The sequence below is a fragment of the Drosophila kikkawai genome, chromosome 3L, assembly GCF_030179895.1.
Source record: "Drosophila kikkawai strain 14028-0561.14 chromosome 3L, DkikHiC1v2, whole genome shotgun sequence".
Classification (NCBI taxonomy): domain Eukaryota; kingdom Metazoa; phylum Arthropoda; class Insecta; order Diptera; family Drosophilidae; genus Drosophila; species Drosophila kikkawai.
Window position 1 is genome coordinate 13,457,630 of NC_091730.1, and position 13,615 is coordinate 13,471,244.

Genomic DNA, 13,615 nt, shown 5'->3' on the forward strand with positions numbered 1-13,615 from the left:
CCATCTGGCAACGGTCCCTTATCAAGCTGAGAATGTGGCTGATCCGGCAACGCCACCCCGCCGGCAAGTGTCGATTTTTATTGGTCCAAGTCGGCGCAGCATGTTTAATTGACAACAACGGCCCGCTACTGGCAAATGATAAAATAAACGTGCGCCAAACAAACACAAAACGAGGCTCCAGGACCAGGGCCAGGACCATAGTACCCGTTGCAATCCGATCCGGTCGCCAGCGAGGCCGCGGCAGTTAGGGGAAGCCAGAGAGCCGCAGAGAATCGAATGTTGCGCAACCTTCAGTCCCCGCATGCACCTGAGCAGCCCCAACAACGACGGCGACGACGGGAAAACAACAGTCAGAAGCAACCAACCACCGGGGCCATTGCCGCCTAACAACAACCACATCACGCCATCGCTTACATCTGATAATCGAATTTAGCGTTTGGCGATGAAGAAACGCTCCAGTTCACGTGGCACCCCGCCCGTCGGCGAGGGCGACCACCCTCCGACATCATCATCATCATCAACATCAGCTCCCTACAAACCGGGGGCGGCCAGTGCCCCGGCCACGCCCACAAAGGGACGGAGGGATGGTAGCGATGGCAGCGGTAGCAGTGCGGGAGCCAGACGAAAGCGAAAGGAGGAGATCGCCCAGACCTTTGTCATAGTCAATGAGCGGCCCGTGGACGATATATCCTTGGACTTTTTCTACAAACCGCACACGATCACCCTGCTGGCAGTGTCCGTGCTGGCCGTGATGTACTTTGCTTTCGTCAGGTGAGATTGAAATAGATGTCTAGGTATTATGGTCTTGATCCTTGATCCTTTGGTCAAAAGGGGTTGTCTTAATTTAGAGTTTGGAGTGTTAATTCATTCGAGATCTTGAGAGAGTCAAAGGTCTCTCATTATCTCTAGGGAACAATTTAACTGCTTTAACCCTTGCCCTCATGAATTGAGATGATGATAACAAAGAATCCGGGAGTTACCTACATAAAATAGCCTTAAAAATATGAGAATATTCAATCTACTCGAGTATCTATAAAAGTAATGAATATAATTTATACTTTGCCTTTGAAACGCAACAGACAGACAACCGAAATTGAAGATCTGTATGTGGCACACAATTTAACCCTCTATGGGTCCACGTGACATGACTATAACATACCCAAATTTTGCCTTAGATAAGTTTTTTCAATTACTTTTGTGATGCAATCTTGTACCTTATACATTTTTCTGTTATCTTTTCAAGATATTTAAAAAACTGAAATTGTATCTCTATCTTTGGTTTATCAAAATGAATTTTTTGATATTTACTTGTTACCTAAGAGAGAAACTCGAATTACATAAATGAAACCCTTTTACATAATTCCCTAATCATATACAGTTTTTATTATATAAACAAGCACAATCATAAATATGTTTAAAAGTCGCATTCATATTTTTTTGAATCAATAAGACCCTCAATCTTTTCGCTTATCATGTTAAAAGCCTAAAGAACAAATAATTCCAATCAAAAATCTGTACCACGTGCGATCTGAGAACACAATTTAGTTGTTGTACACCGGGTTAAGCACTTGAAAGTATCACGAACACACTGCCAAATGTGTCAACTGAGACAGCCGAAGGTTCAAAGAGCCAAAAAAAAAGTATTATATATACATGCGCTAGAGTATAAATATAATATATATGGAACTAGAACTAAAACACAGACGTAATGTACTCGCCGACTGTGTTCACATCATCATGCCATTGACCCCCAAAACCCCAAACGAAAAAAACGTGCTATGCTGATAAGGAATTCTACTACTATGACCAATATGGAGACCAAGATCAGCCACTTAGCAGTGTTATTATCTCGTTACAGGAATGAGGCGAACGTGGATGAGAATCTCTGGGCGGGCCTGCTGTGCATTGTGTTCTTTTTCCTTATCGTCTCGGTGATTGCCTTCCCCAATGGACCCTTTACACGGCCACATCCCGCCGTTTGGCGAATACTATTCGGTTGTTCCGTTCTGTACCTGCTTACGCTACAGTTTCTTATGTTCCAAAATTATCCGACCATCAGGAGTATATTCTATTGGATCGATCCAAAGTTGAAGAACTTTCATATCGATATGGAAAAGGTAAGTATTCCCTATTAAAGTAAATGAATATATTGATTAAATGTTTGGGTTTTCCTAGGAATATGGCGTCAATTGTTCGGATATCAGTTGGGATCGCGTCAAGGGCCACTTGGATGTCTTTGCCTGGGGCCATTTCTTGGGCTGGGCATTCAAGGCCATCCTAATCCGTCACATGGGCATTTTGTGGGCCATTTCGGTGATGTGGGAAATCACCGAGATCACCTTTGCCCATCTCCTGCCCAACTTCATTGAATGCTGGTGGGATGCTCTTATTCTCGATGTGATCATTTGCAACGGTCTGGGCATCTGGATGGGCCTTAAAATCTGCCAGATCCTGGAAATGCGAGAGTACAAATGGGCCAGCATCAAGGATATATCCACAACGACTGGCAAAATCAAGCGTGCCATGCTACAGTTTACACCGGAGAGCTGGTCAGCTATCCGCTGGCTAGATCCAAAGTCCACGGCCATGCGATTTGCTGCGGTTATCCAGTTAGTGATCTTCTGGCAGGTCACCGAACTGAATACATTCTTCTTGAAGCACATTTTCGAGATGCCGCCGGATCACTTTATAGTGATTGGACGCCTCATATTCATTGGACTCTTTGTGGCGCCCTCGGTTAGGTGGGTACAAATAAGTGAGGCAAAGTACCGGAAAATAGTAGTTAATGTTTTTCTCCTACTTGCAGGCAATATTATGTTTATGTCACCGATACGCGCTGCAAGAGAGTCGGCACCCAGTGTTGGGTTTACGGCGCCATTATGGTCTCCGAGGCCATTCTGTGCATTAAGAATGGCAAGGAGTTGTTTGAGCGCACGCAAGCCATCAACATTGTCCTGTGGCTGACGATCCAAGTGCTAATCTCGGTGGCATTCGTCTATCTGGCAGTTTGGTGGCAGGTAAGTCTATTGTTAGTATATTCTATTGCATATTTATTGAAAATACTTTTGTTTAACCAGCAACGGCAGCTAAAAAAGGTTTCCTCGACACCCACGAAAAGTAAAGGAGGTAATAGTGCAGCCCACTCATCTTCACCATCGAAAGGTAGGTCTTTTAAAATTTAATATAGCAGGCAACATAAAAAAAGGAAAATTACTAGGGATTAATTTATATTTATGTATTTTATTTATTTTCAAAAAGTAAAGTTAATTACTCAAAATACATACAAATATTTGTAATATTTGTTCCCCTTTAATGTTGCCTGCTTTATTATGTTAATTAACTTTTCTTTCTGCACTCACCACTGACTTTCGTTATTTTATTGGCTCAATTAAATGGTAAACGATCTCTCTAAACTTTTCTGCTCTCAATTTGAATTCTCCTTGCGCTCTCTCCCCCCTTTCTCTTTCGTATCTCTCTTTTTCTCAATAAACAAAAAAAGCACAAATGCCAAGGAGTAAATCCATTGAGGCCCCCAGCACAGCGCACTACGATATTAAAATTAAAATAGTCTAAGCCATTATTATTGTTAACTCTTTTATATACGCAACATTTTCGATCTAAATCTTTTTTATTTCACTTTTCTAGGTAAATTGTCGCCGCAAAAAGAGAAGAAATTAAAATAAGAACTCGATTGATATTTAAAAACAAACAAACTTTAAAGCTACAGAAACAAAGTGGATGAGGCCATTCATATTCTATTCTATTCTAAAAAAACAGAAACCAAAAGAGAATTATGTACATACACTTAAAGAAAACTGTACTGATTAAATTAAATACATAACGTGTAAATATATATATGTATGTATAAAAGATATATATTATATATATATATATTTATTTAAAAGACAAACCAAGAAAATGCTTGTTAATAATGCTCTACTTCTCTAGATTAATACAGATAATTTCATTGTCTTAGCTTAAGTTACAAACCGATCTATGTACAGTGCCATCGATTCTAGACCTCAAAGCAGGCAGACACGGTCTTCTTGACCGCATCTCGGGCATAGGGGATGTACGATAGCGAGTACCAGGTCATGGCCAGGGATTGGATGATAATGAATATAAGCGTAAGTCCAGCTTTTTTCAACTAAAACAAATGAGGAAATGAAAATAAATTAAATGAAAGTCATAAATAATAAATCAAATTAATCTAATTAAAGCTTAAAAATGGAATTAAAAATTTTTCAATATGATTTAAATTAGTCTTTGTTTACGTAATATGATTGAAATGGGAGTAAATATTTAGAGCTTTGTGTTTTAGGCAAAAATAATAATTTAACGATTCTTCTAAAACTTCAAAATTTAAATAAAATAAATTTGGATGCCCTAATCGAAATAAATAAAAATCATAATCTACCACAATGGCTGAAATAAACGTCATAATAATTGCGGCAATCACAATGCAGGTGGCTATCAGACGAGTATCGGCAAACATCTTTTTTATCTGCTTAAACGGACCCATCAGGAAGCATGTACTGAAATAAGGCACATAATTAATATAGAGCCTTAAGTAAATAATAAATCTCTCACTTACCTGGCCATGGAGATTATGTTACCCAGCGTGTAGAAGACCGCAAAAACCACAATTCCGCGGTGCAGAAATAGGGCAATGGATCCCAAAAGGGAAAGGAAAATGCCCAAGACGAAGCAGATGCAGAATGCCTTGATGCGTGTGGACCAACTTAATGTGGACATTTCATTAATCTGCAATAATTAATGGGAGTTTTAGTGCGTATTGTTAAGCGCTGATAAGCGTTGAGTCACAGCTCTTAAATGTCTTCATGTGATCGGCCAGGGGGAAGGGGCGTTGCTGGGTGGGCTTTCACAGCCCACAGATTATCGAGGCGCTAATTTTTATAAATATTTAGGAAGTTGACAATGGACAGGCACACACACCTGTGTGATGATGCTGCTTTCCTCCTCCGGCGTGGGCTCGTCACCACTCAGAACGCGGCGTAATTTGTCCATGATGTTGTGTTTGCCACAGCAGCAGCCAACGGTTTGATATGGTCAGTAGACTCCTCAAGGCGAGATCAACAAACAAAACAAACGGATCTCTGTAGCTTTTGCACCAGATTTTTTAATCTGTCGACAAAAGACAATAGTTAAAAACCAAGATCGGGCCCAGTGTGACCGTCGTGGGACAGTTAAAATATACCAGACAGGCTCAGATAAATATTAGAATGGGGAGAAGTTTTCGCATTATTTAATTATTAATTAATTAATAATAAAAAAAAGGTATGAAATTTAAATCATCCCTTTATTATGTTCTAGATTAATACAATTTTTATACTGAAATAAACATTTTTAAATATAAAATTTACGTTTCCCAACCGGCCACATTTGCGTGGTCTGGCCACACCGCCAGCATGTTTTGCTCTGCAATACGTAAGATTCTTGTAAATTCACAAAATGCGGCTAAATTCTCGGTGATTTCCACGCAACTACGATATCTTCGTGGTCAACGAAGCGCCCTAAGCGAGATAGATGTGCTCCACCCAACGGATATATCCACCAAACAAGATGACAAGGAACTGGCGGCAGAGACCGCGGCGCGGAAAAGTTACGAGGAAGTGGCCCTGGATTTTGGGAGTCGGGAGGCCCATGTGCCTTCCTTTAATTTGGCGGCGTACGCGAATAGTTCCAATACCCTGCAGCAGTTCGTCAAGCTGGGCGTAAATCTGCACAGCATAGAGCGGAGGAAGGGCTTGGGCGAGTTTGTCCTGCGGCTGGACTTCGAAAAGAATGTCAAGCCCTACATCTCCTTCCTGGCAGACCAGGGCGTCTCAGCCGATGACTTTGGCAGGATGTTCACAAAGAATCCGCTGCTCTTCAAGGAGGATCTAGATGACCTGCAGACTCGAGTGGAGTACCTGAAAAGCAAACGTTTCTCAGAGGAAGCCCGGCAAAGAATCTTTACGCAGAATCCCTATTGGTTGATGTTCTCCACGAGGCGTGTGGACCGTCGACTGGGCTACTTCCAAAAGGAGTTTCGTCTGAGTGGCCACGACCTGCGATTGCTGGCCACCAGGGAGCCCAATGTCATCACCTACAACATGGAGCACCTGCGCAAGTCCGTGTTTACTCTCAAGGAGGAAATGGGATTCAATGCCAAAGAGCTGAGTGCTCTTATAGTTCGCAAGCCGCGATTAATGATGATTCGTAAGCTTCTATTTCTAAGCTATTTTTATTGTAATGTCTAAATAATCTCTATTAAACAATTACAGCTCCCGACGATCTCATCGAGCGGTTTAGCTACATCCACCAGGACATGGGCTTGTCACATGCCCAGATTGTTCAGTGCCCCGAACTCCTAGCATCGCGGGAGTTTCGCCTTAGAGAACGTCACGAGTTCCTCAAGTTGCTGGGCCGAGCTCAGTACGACCCACAAAAAGATCTGTATATATCTCCGAAGACAATAGTGGAGGGCAACAACTTTTATTTTGTGCGGAATGTGGCCAAGAGCGACTTGAAAACGTTTGATTTATTTTTAAAGACGAGATAACAAATAAATACAATTTTTAAATCAACTGGAATACTTGTCTTATAGTTATAAGTTATGAACTGACTTAATAAATGTTTAAAAAATTAAAATTTTAATGAGAATTAGGGGTTGATTTACAAATTAAATTAACAGCAACAGGAATTATTTTAATTATTATTTATAAATACGTTGTTTTTAAAAATCTAAAAAATCGCTAATTTTAAAAGAAAATCGCTATAATTCCCGCTAGCCGCCAGTTTCCGTCTTGGGCTCTTGAAAACCGCCAGATCTGGCGGGGAAATAGCCGAGTTGAAAACGCTGGTCACACTCAGCGCTACAGCAACAAAACATTTAAACTACGCATTAAGCTTGTGCGTGGGAAACGATTCGTGTTTAATTTTTAGTTGTAGAGCAAGACGCTTCAGCGAAGCATTAAACAAAGTTGCAATATCTCGAACAGCAGGCTGTTAGCATTAGTCTAGAACAATAAACGGTTGCGAAAACAAGTGCAGCGGCGGAGAAACAGCGCCAAACGAAAAGTAAAACGCATTTTTCCTACGCATACATTGACACAAAAAGCGAATACACACACACACACGGAAACGCTAAGGGCCAAAATAACTCGGGCAAAAATAAAAAATAACTAGAGCCGAGTAAATAGGCAATAACAAAATCAAGTTATCTGTGGTGTGACGTGTTGAACACTCCCCGCACTCACACACTCGCATCCATACAAAATACCGATATAAACAAAATGTCTACGACACCAAAATCTGAAGATTTGCTGGGTGGTAAGTTGTTTGTTTTGCTTTGCTCCTTCTTTCGTTTCGTGTTTTTTTGCGTTTCTTTTTGCACGCTCAACAATAACACGGCAGTAACCCGTTATGCCGCTTTATTGTTGTTTTTGGTTTGCTGTAACTATAAATACACATGCACGCATAGTATTTGTTTGTATCCGCATTTTGATGTTGCCACACTTGCTGCATCCCCATATATTGTATTTCAAGGCTTTGCTTTGTCCCTGCTTTGGCACTGCGTTTTTTCTGTTGTTTTGTTTACTGTGCATCGGAGAGACAACAAAGAATCCGCTAAAAACTCCGAATAAAAGGAAACAAAGAAGCTGTCGGTCGGCCCCACTCGGTCTCTCTCCTTTCTCTCTCTCTTCGTCTTCATTCATGTCATGTCTCTTTACTTTGCACTTGGCCCGCTTGACGTCAAGCGGCTTTTTTGCATTCTCCCCCTGCTCCTCTGTCCAGCAGTCCGAATTGTTTGCGAAAATAATTCGTAAATAAACGTTTTTGTGGGAGGGCATTTCCCTATCGGTCGCCGCTTCCAGAAATTGCGACTTTGGCATTAGCTTCAATTGTATGTATTTCGGCGGTGTCCGACTACTTTATCAACATCCAACGCGCGGCAGCCACTCACACGTTTACACTGCGAAAAAAATAAATTAAATCTAATCGGGAATCGCAAATCTCCAGGAAAAATATTGGTCAGGTGCTGAAAGTTGTTTGTGCTGTTAGTGTGAAGTGATATGCAAAAATTGTGAAATCACCATTATACAAAAATATTGTCTGAAGTTTAGCACTTAAGTGGGTTACTTGACCTCTTAAGAAAACCTCTTAATATAATTTCGTGAATATTTCATTTAAATGTATAATAAGCGGTCTTTTGACCTGATGACCAATTTTGGTGATATTTTTCCTTTGTGCATACCTATATATTTTATTTTTAAAATATACTGCGTAAGGAATTGTATTATGATACCGGGGAGTCATCCATCCAGTAATAAAGGCGGTTCAATGGGCTCAACTCTCAGGGTCTTTTGGACAGCTGCGCATCAAGAGATGCACACAACAAAGCGCCGAGAAAGCAGGCGATGAAAGAGACGGGGGGAGTGGTAATGAGAGAGAGGGAGTGAGAGAGGGAGTGAGCTGCCTACGTGCTGTGAGTCAGCAAGCTGATTTTGCCACCCTTCGCTTTGCTTTTACTTTTCTGCTTTTGCCTTTGTTATTGTTCCCACTCTTCGCTGCACATTTCGTACCTGTAACCCGGATTCCCGATAACAACTGCTGTTGTGTGTTTACCTGTGCAAAATTCATCCCCATTTACCTGACGGCGGTGCGGGTTTTCCCATTAACCATATTCTTGGCTTAGCTTAGATTTTCGCGAAATCCTTCCATAAAGGTCTCATCTTTTTCGTCTAGACGTCGCATTTAGTATTCGTTTGTCAGCATGATTGGTCTGCCACGTGAGTGATGTGAACTATTCCGTAATTGATTCGGCACTTTGGTTGCACTGTGAAATTTTCTAAATTAGTTGCTGTTACAGTGATAACCGTTGATAAATCTAAAACATTTGTGGAAAATTTTGAGAACTAGCTAAGCCTTAACAATATTTTATGTCATTCATTTGAAGGATTTTTAAAAAAGTTCTATAAGATTATAACTTTATTTATTGTAACTACAAAATTCCAAAGAAATGATTGTTTATAAAATAAAACACCAGTTTTGGGACATACGACTGTAGGCCTTATCAGGGAATCGAGTCGAGCATCGCCGCAGTCATGTAACTTGCACGCTTCTCGTGCCATATTGCATCGGCAGTTTGTGGTTTCGTTTTGTTTTGAAAATGAAATTTTCTCCGTGGCAATCGATAAGCATCGTGGAACCGCTGCAGTCTATAAACAAAACACATGTGTGCCTCTATACATATATATAAAAATATATATTGTTTATACCATACGCCGAAAGAAACGGAAATTGTACGAGTTGAGAGAGGTTTTTAGCCTTATCAATGGGGCACGAGCACTTGAACATGCATACATACAAAAACATACAGACATCGGCTAACGAACTGAACGTGTATTATTAATTGTTGTTGTTACGTTTAAGCAAACAAAAACAAAACGCAAAAAGGGGTGACGACGCTGACACAAATATATACTGTACTTTGGGATTCACTGCCCCGCATTGTGACGCCAAAACTGTGATTGTCAGCCACAACCGCAAGAGAATTAAGATATAAAGGCCAAAAATGCCGTATTTTATTTAAGACAAGTAATCGCAGACAGGATTATATTTAAGGCAGACTTTTCCTGCTAATAAATTAATTAGAACAAACGTTTTGTAGGCGAGACTTTCGCTTGTTTCCTTAGGTTTTTAAACACTGGTTTCAGTTAAACTTAACTGAAATCAATATAAATCAGTGATCTACTTTATATGTATATCTTGGGAATAGCATGTTTATTTTGTTTTAAATAGCAGATTTAACTTATGTTTTATATTCACTCATTTAAATTCTGTTTAGAATCTAGAGAGTTTATATATTAATTAATTGATTATGTTAAGTTTCCGATCTTTACTATTGATCTTATCTTTACTATTTATTTATTCTTGAAGCTAAAAACTTTTTAGGTTTGCAATATAGGTACGTTCTACTGTACTTAAACACATTTATTTATTTTTACCTGAACTCAAAAGGTTTTGAACTCAAACATGGACTCCGCTTTTAACTAGCACCGAAATGCAAACAATTAAATATTCAATTTCACACCATTTGGCTTTAGCTTTCGCTTACTTTTGTCTGGTGGCCTGCTTTCCTTTTGCGAATAAAGTGATTTATTTGTGCCTACTACGTGTATCTGCTAATATGTATCTGCTGCTATGTATCTTATGCTAACCCAATTCGTTTTTGCCACAGAATCTTGGATCGAACTGAGCACAACGGCTGCGATGGCTGGCATCAAGAGCCCCGACAGAATCACACCGCTGCCATTTAACAATGGCGAGGAATACTTGCGACTGCTGCGCGAGGCTCAGCGCGAATCGAACCAGTCGAGCCGTGTCGTCTCCTTGGCCAGCTCTCGTCGTGATACGCCCCGTGATAGCCCCAAAAGTCCACCAAACAGCCCACAGTCGGAGCTCTGTCCGGACGATGAGCTCAGAAATGTCTACATAAACTACTGGACCAAGGTAAGTGTTGAGAACCGGAGCGTAACCGAGGTGATCATCATTCATTGTGGTAACAATGCCTTTCTTTGTTGCCGGCAGGCTGGAGATAAACAGAATGCAGACAATGGCGATTGGCTGAAGAACTGGAATCGCAATGCCGAAGAGCAGCCACCCAAGTGCGTATAATATCAAATATCCAAATAATAATTATTTAAGATAATATCTTAAAAGATAACAGTCAGTAATTGTTGACTAAAACTTATTTCAATTGCTTTTACAGAAACTGGAAATTCGAGTCGGTCAGCAATCGCGACACAGACGGCGACGAGGATGAGAAAAAGAAGACTACCACTGGCTATTCCATTCGCTTGAAGCGACTGGGCGCCAATTCGCTGTTCTCCCGCGAAATCCTATACTCGCTGCTTGTGACCAATGTCCTGTCTTTGCTTCTGGGAGCCGGTTTTGGGTGAGTGTCCTCGACAGTGTCTCTATGTCAGTGGCTTGCAATTAATTATCTGCCCTTCCTATTTTTATAGATTGTGGTTGAGCAAGCGTGGCATACTCCTCACTCGCGTGGTCATTGACTGAAAGATGCCATAAACAAAAAGAAACAAAACAAAAATTAAGAAGAAACAGCAGCAAAAAGTTTATAAAAACGTTTTCAATCTATCAATATGCACACATCAATCGAAAAAAAAAGAAGACGAATCGAAGCGTTCCATATAAGAAGTCGGAGTATACATATATATATATATATATATACAGCCAACCGTATTCCAGCTCACTTTGTATTTCTGATCGGAAGACTACATTTTCGGCCACATCTCTCTCATTCAGTACATACCTTATAACAATGTTAATTTGTAAGCTAACACAGGCCGTCTGGGCTCCGCGGGTTGAACAGTTTTTTTTAAATACATATTTTATATACATAATTTTATATATATTTAACACGAGAATATATATCAAGGCAGCAGAGAGATTCAAGCGAGAAGGGCATTTATAGAGGCACGACTTGCCCTATACCGTCTGCCCCTAGCACCCAATCGTAATCGTAACCGTAATCGTAATCCAATACAAGTGTACGCCAAACTCCATTCAAAGAATATCAAATTCACTGTCCATCATACATCCATCATATACATAGAACCATCATCATTACATTCGTAGGCATATTGTAGTTGAATAATATTCTGTAATCCAGGTCATACTTTTTGTTGTGCATTCGTAAAATGTTGTTTTAATGACTTTTCTAGCATATAGAAAAAGCGCGATAAATAAAACAAAAAAAAAAAAGCAGATATGGCAAACATACATATACAGCTGCGGCAAAAAAAATAGCACCATGACATATATTTTTCTTCATTGATTATTTGTTTTATAACTATTCATATATTTAACTTGTTTAAGGCTTTTATTTTTACTTTAGGCTCTAATTTATCGAAATACACTGCAAGTGTCGTCGATAATAACATGAAATTGAAATATTTACATTATGAATGTGAACGTTGAACATTTTAGGCGGCAACAAAAATAGCACTATTTCAAAAATAACTTAAGAAAACGAAAAAAAAACGAAAAAAAATACGGGAAGTTCTGGAATATTTGTATTCATTTGTATTCCTTATCGATATAGTGTATTAATATTTCGTTGTAAAAGCTTTGGCAGCAATGACAGCAGCACAACGTCTCGGCATAGAATTGACCAAGTTTTGACACCTTTCCCGTGGAATACTGCGCCATGATTCTTGAATGGTGGCCCAGAGCTCCTGATTAATCCTTGGTTTTGCATTGGAAACATATTTTTTTACATCAGACCAAAGATTCTCTATCGGGTTTAAGTCTGGAGACTGAGCAGGCCAATCCATTAGGTGAAGGGATCTGTCTTGAAACCACTTAGGAGCTTTCTTGCTGGTATGTTTAGGGTCGTTATCCTGTTGGAAGACCCACAACAACGGTATTTCGTATTCTGCATAAGACAGCATCACTGTTAGCAAAATATCGCAATAGACATGTTGATCCATAATACCTTTTATCCAATGTATTGGACCCACTCCGTAATAAGAAAAGCATGCCCAAACCATGATACTCGTTCCACCGTGTTTTATGGTCTTGCAGGTGAAACTTGGGCGGTATTCCGAATTGGGGGGTCGCCGTACATAGGATCGAGATCCTCTTCCTCCAAATAGCACGATTTTGCTTTCATCCGACCATAGGATGTTTGGGCATGCTTTTCTTATTACGGAGTGGGTCCAATACATTGGATAAAAGGTATTATGGATCAACATGTCTATTGCGATATTTTGCTAACAGTGATGCTGTCTTATGCAGAATACGAAATACCGTTGTTGTGGGTCTTCCAACAGGATAACGACCCTAAACATACCAGCAAGAAAGCTCCTAAGTGGTTTCAAGACAGATCCCTTCACCTAATGGATTGGCCTGCTCAGTCTCCAGACTTAAACCCGATAGAGAATCTTTGGTCTGATGTAAAAAAATATGTTTCCAATGCAAAACCAAGGATTAATCAGGAGCTCTGGGCCACCATTCAAGAATCATGGCGCAGTATTCCACGGGAAAGGTGTCAAAACTTGGTCAATTCTATGCCGAGACGTTGTGCTGCTGTCATTGCTGCCAAAGCTTTTACAACGAAATATTAATACACTATATCGATAAGGAATACAAATGAATACAAATATTCCAGAACTTCCCGTATTTTTTTTCGTTTTTTTTCGTTTTCTTAAGTTATTTTTGAAATAGTGCTATTTTTGTTGCCGCCTAAAATGTTCAACGTTCACATTCTTAATGTAAATATTTCAATTTCATGTTATTATCGACGACACTTGCAGTGTATTTCGATAAATTAGAGCCTAAAGTAAAAATAAAAGCCTTAAACAAGTTAAATATATGAATAGTTATAAAACAATTAATCAATAATGAAAAATATATGTCATGGTGCTATTTTTTTTGCCGCAACTGTACATATATATAGAGTATATATATAATAATATGTGAGGGAGGGGTTAGCCCCCACAAAAACAAACAAAAAAAAACCAACACACAATAGTTGTAACGATTTTTTATATTAAAATATTTTTCAAATATCTATTTAAAAGAG

The 13,615-nt window shown here is 39.7% G+C and overlaps 4 protein-coding genes across 6 annotated transcripts; 3 read left to right on the forward strand and 1 right to left on the reverse strand.

Annotated features, from left to right (window-relative positions):
- The first annotated feature begins 71 nt into the window (after positions 1 to 71).
- On the forward strand, positions 72 to 3,874 carry Pss (phosphatidylserine synthase 1 homolog l(3)77CDf). Its single transcript, XM_017167684.3, has 6 exons — positions 72 to 771; positions 1,859 to 2,117; positions 2,176 to 2,741; positions 2,807 to 3,017; positions 3,078 to 3,162; positions 3,646 to 3,874. Exons 1-6 carry the CDS (start codon positions 443 to 445, stop codon positions 3,681 to 3,683), a joined length of 1,488 nt encoding a protein of 495 aa, XP_017023173.1. The 5' UTR covers positions 72 to 442; the 3' UTR covers positions 3,684 to 3,874.
- Positions 3,875 to 3,876: 2 nt separating this feature from the next.
- On the reverse strand, positions 3,877 to 5,203 carry LOC108075292 (vesicle transport protein SFT2A). The gene is made up of 4 exons (XM_017167686.2): positions 4,957 to 5,203; positions 4,595 to 4,764; positions 4,418 to 4,535; positions 3,877 to 4,147 (listed from the first exon to the last, which is right to left on the reverse strand). The coding sequence occupies exons 1-4, from the start codon at positions 5,026 to 5,028 to the stop codon at positions 4,016 to 4,018; spliced, it is 492 nt and encodes a 163-aa protein (XP_017023175.1). The 5' UTR covers positions 5,029 to 5,203; the 3' UTR covers positions 3,877 to 4,015.
- A 186-nt stretch (positions 5,204 to 5,389) lies between these two features.
- On the forward strand, positions 5,390 to 6,590 carry mTerf3 (mitochondrial transcription termination factor 3). The gene is made up of 2 exons (XM_017167377.3): positions 5,390 to 6,222; positions 6,288 to 6,590. The coding sequence occupies exons 1-2, from the start codon at positions 5,430 to 5,432 to the stop codon at positions 6,563 to 6,565; spliced, it is 1,071 nt and encodes a 356-aa protein (XP_017022866.1). The 5' UTR covers positions 5,390 to 5,429; the 3' UTR covers positions 6,566 to 6,590.
- A 298-nt stretch (positions 6,591 to 6,888) lies between these two features.
- Positions 6,889 to 11,837, forward strand: BNIP3 (BCL2 interacting protein 3). Of its 3 annotated transcripts, none has more exons than XM_070286091.1 (5): positions 6,889 to 7,083; positions 10,247 to 10,518; positions 10,597 to 10,673; positions 10,778 to 10,963; positions 11,034 to 11,837. In XM_070286091.1, the coding sequence occupies exons 2-5, from the start codon at positions 10,279 to 10,281 to the stop codon at positions 11,083 to 11,085; spliced, it is 555 nt and encodes a 184-aa protein (XP_070142192.1). In that variant the 5' UTR covers positions 6,889 to 7,083; positions 10,247 to 10,278; the 3' UTR covers positions 11,086 to 11,837. The 3 variants fall into 3 exon arrangements, with proteins under 3 accessions (XP_070142192.1, XP_017023176.1, XP_017023177.1); XM_017167687.3 differs by having other exon boundaries at positions 6,890 to 7,335; XM_017167688.3 differs by lacking the exon at positions 6,889 to 7,083 and adding an exon at positions 8,765 to 8,795.
- The last annotated feature ends 1,778 nt before the right edge of the window (positions 11,838 to 13,615 follow it).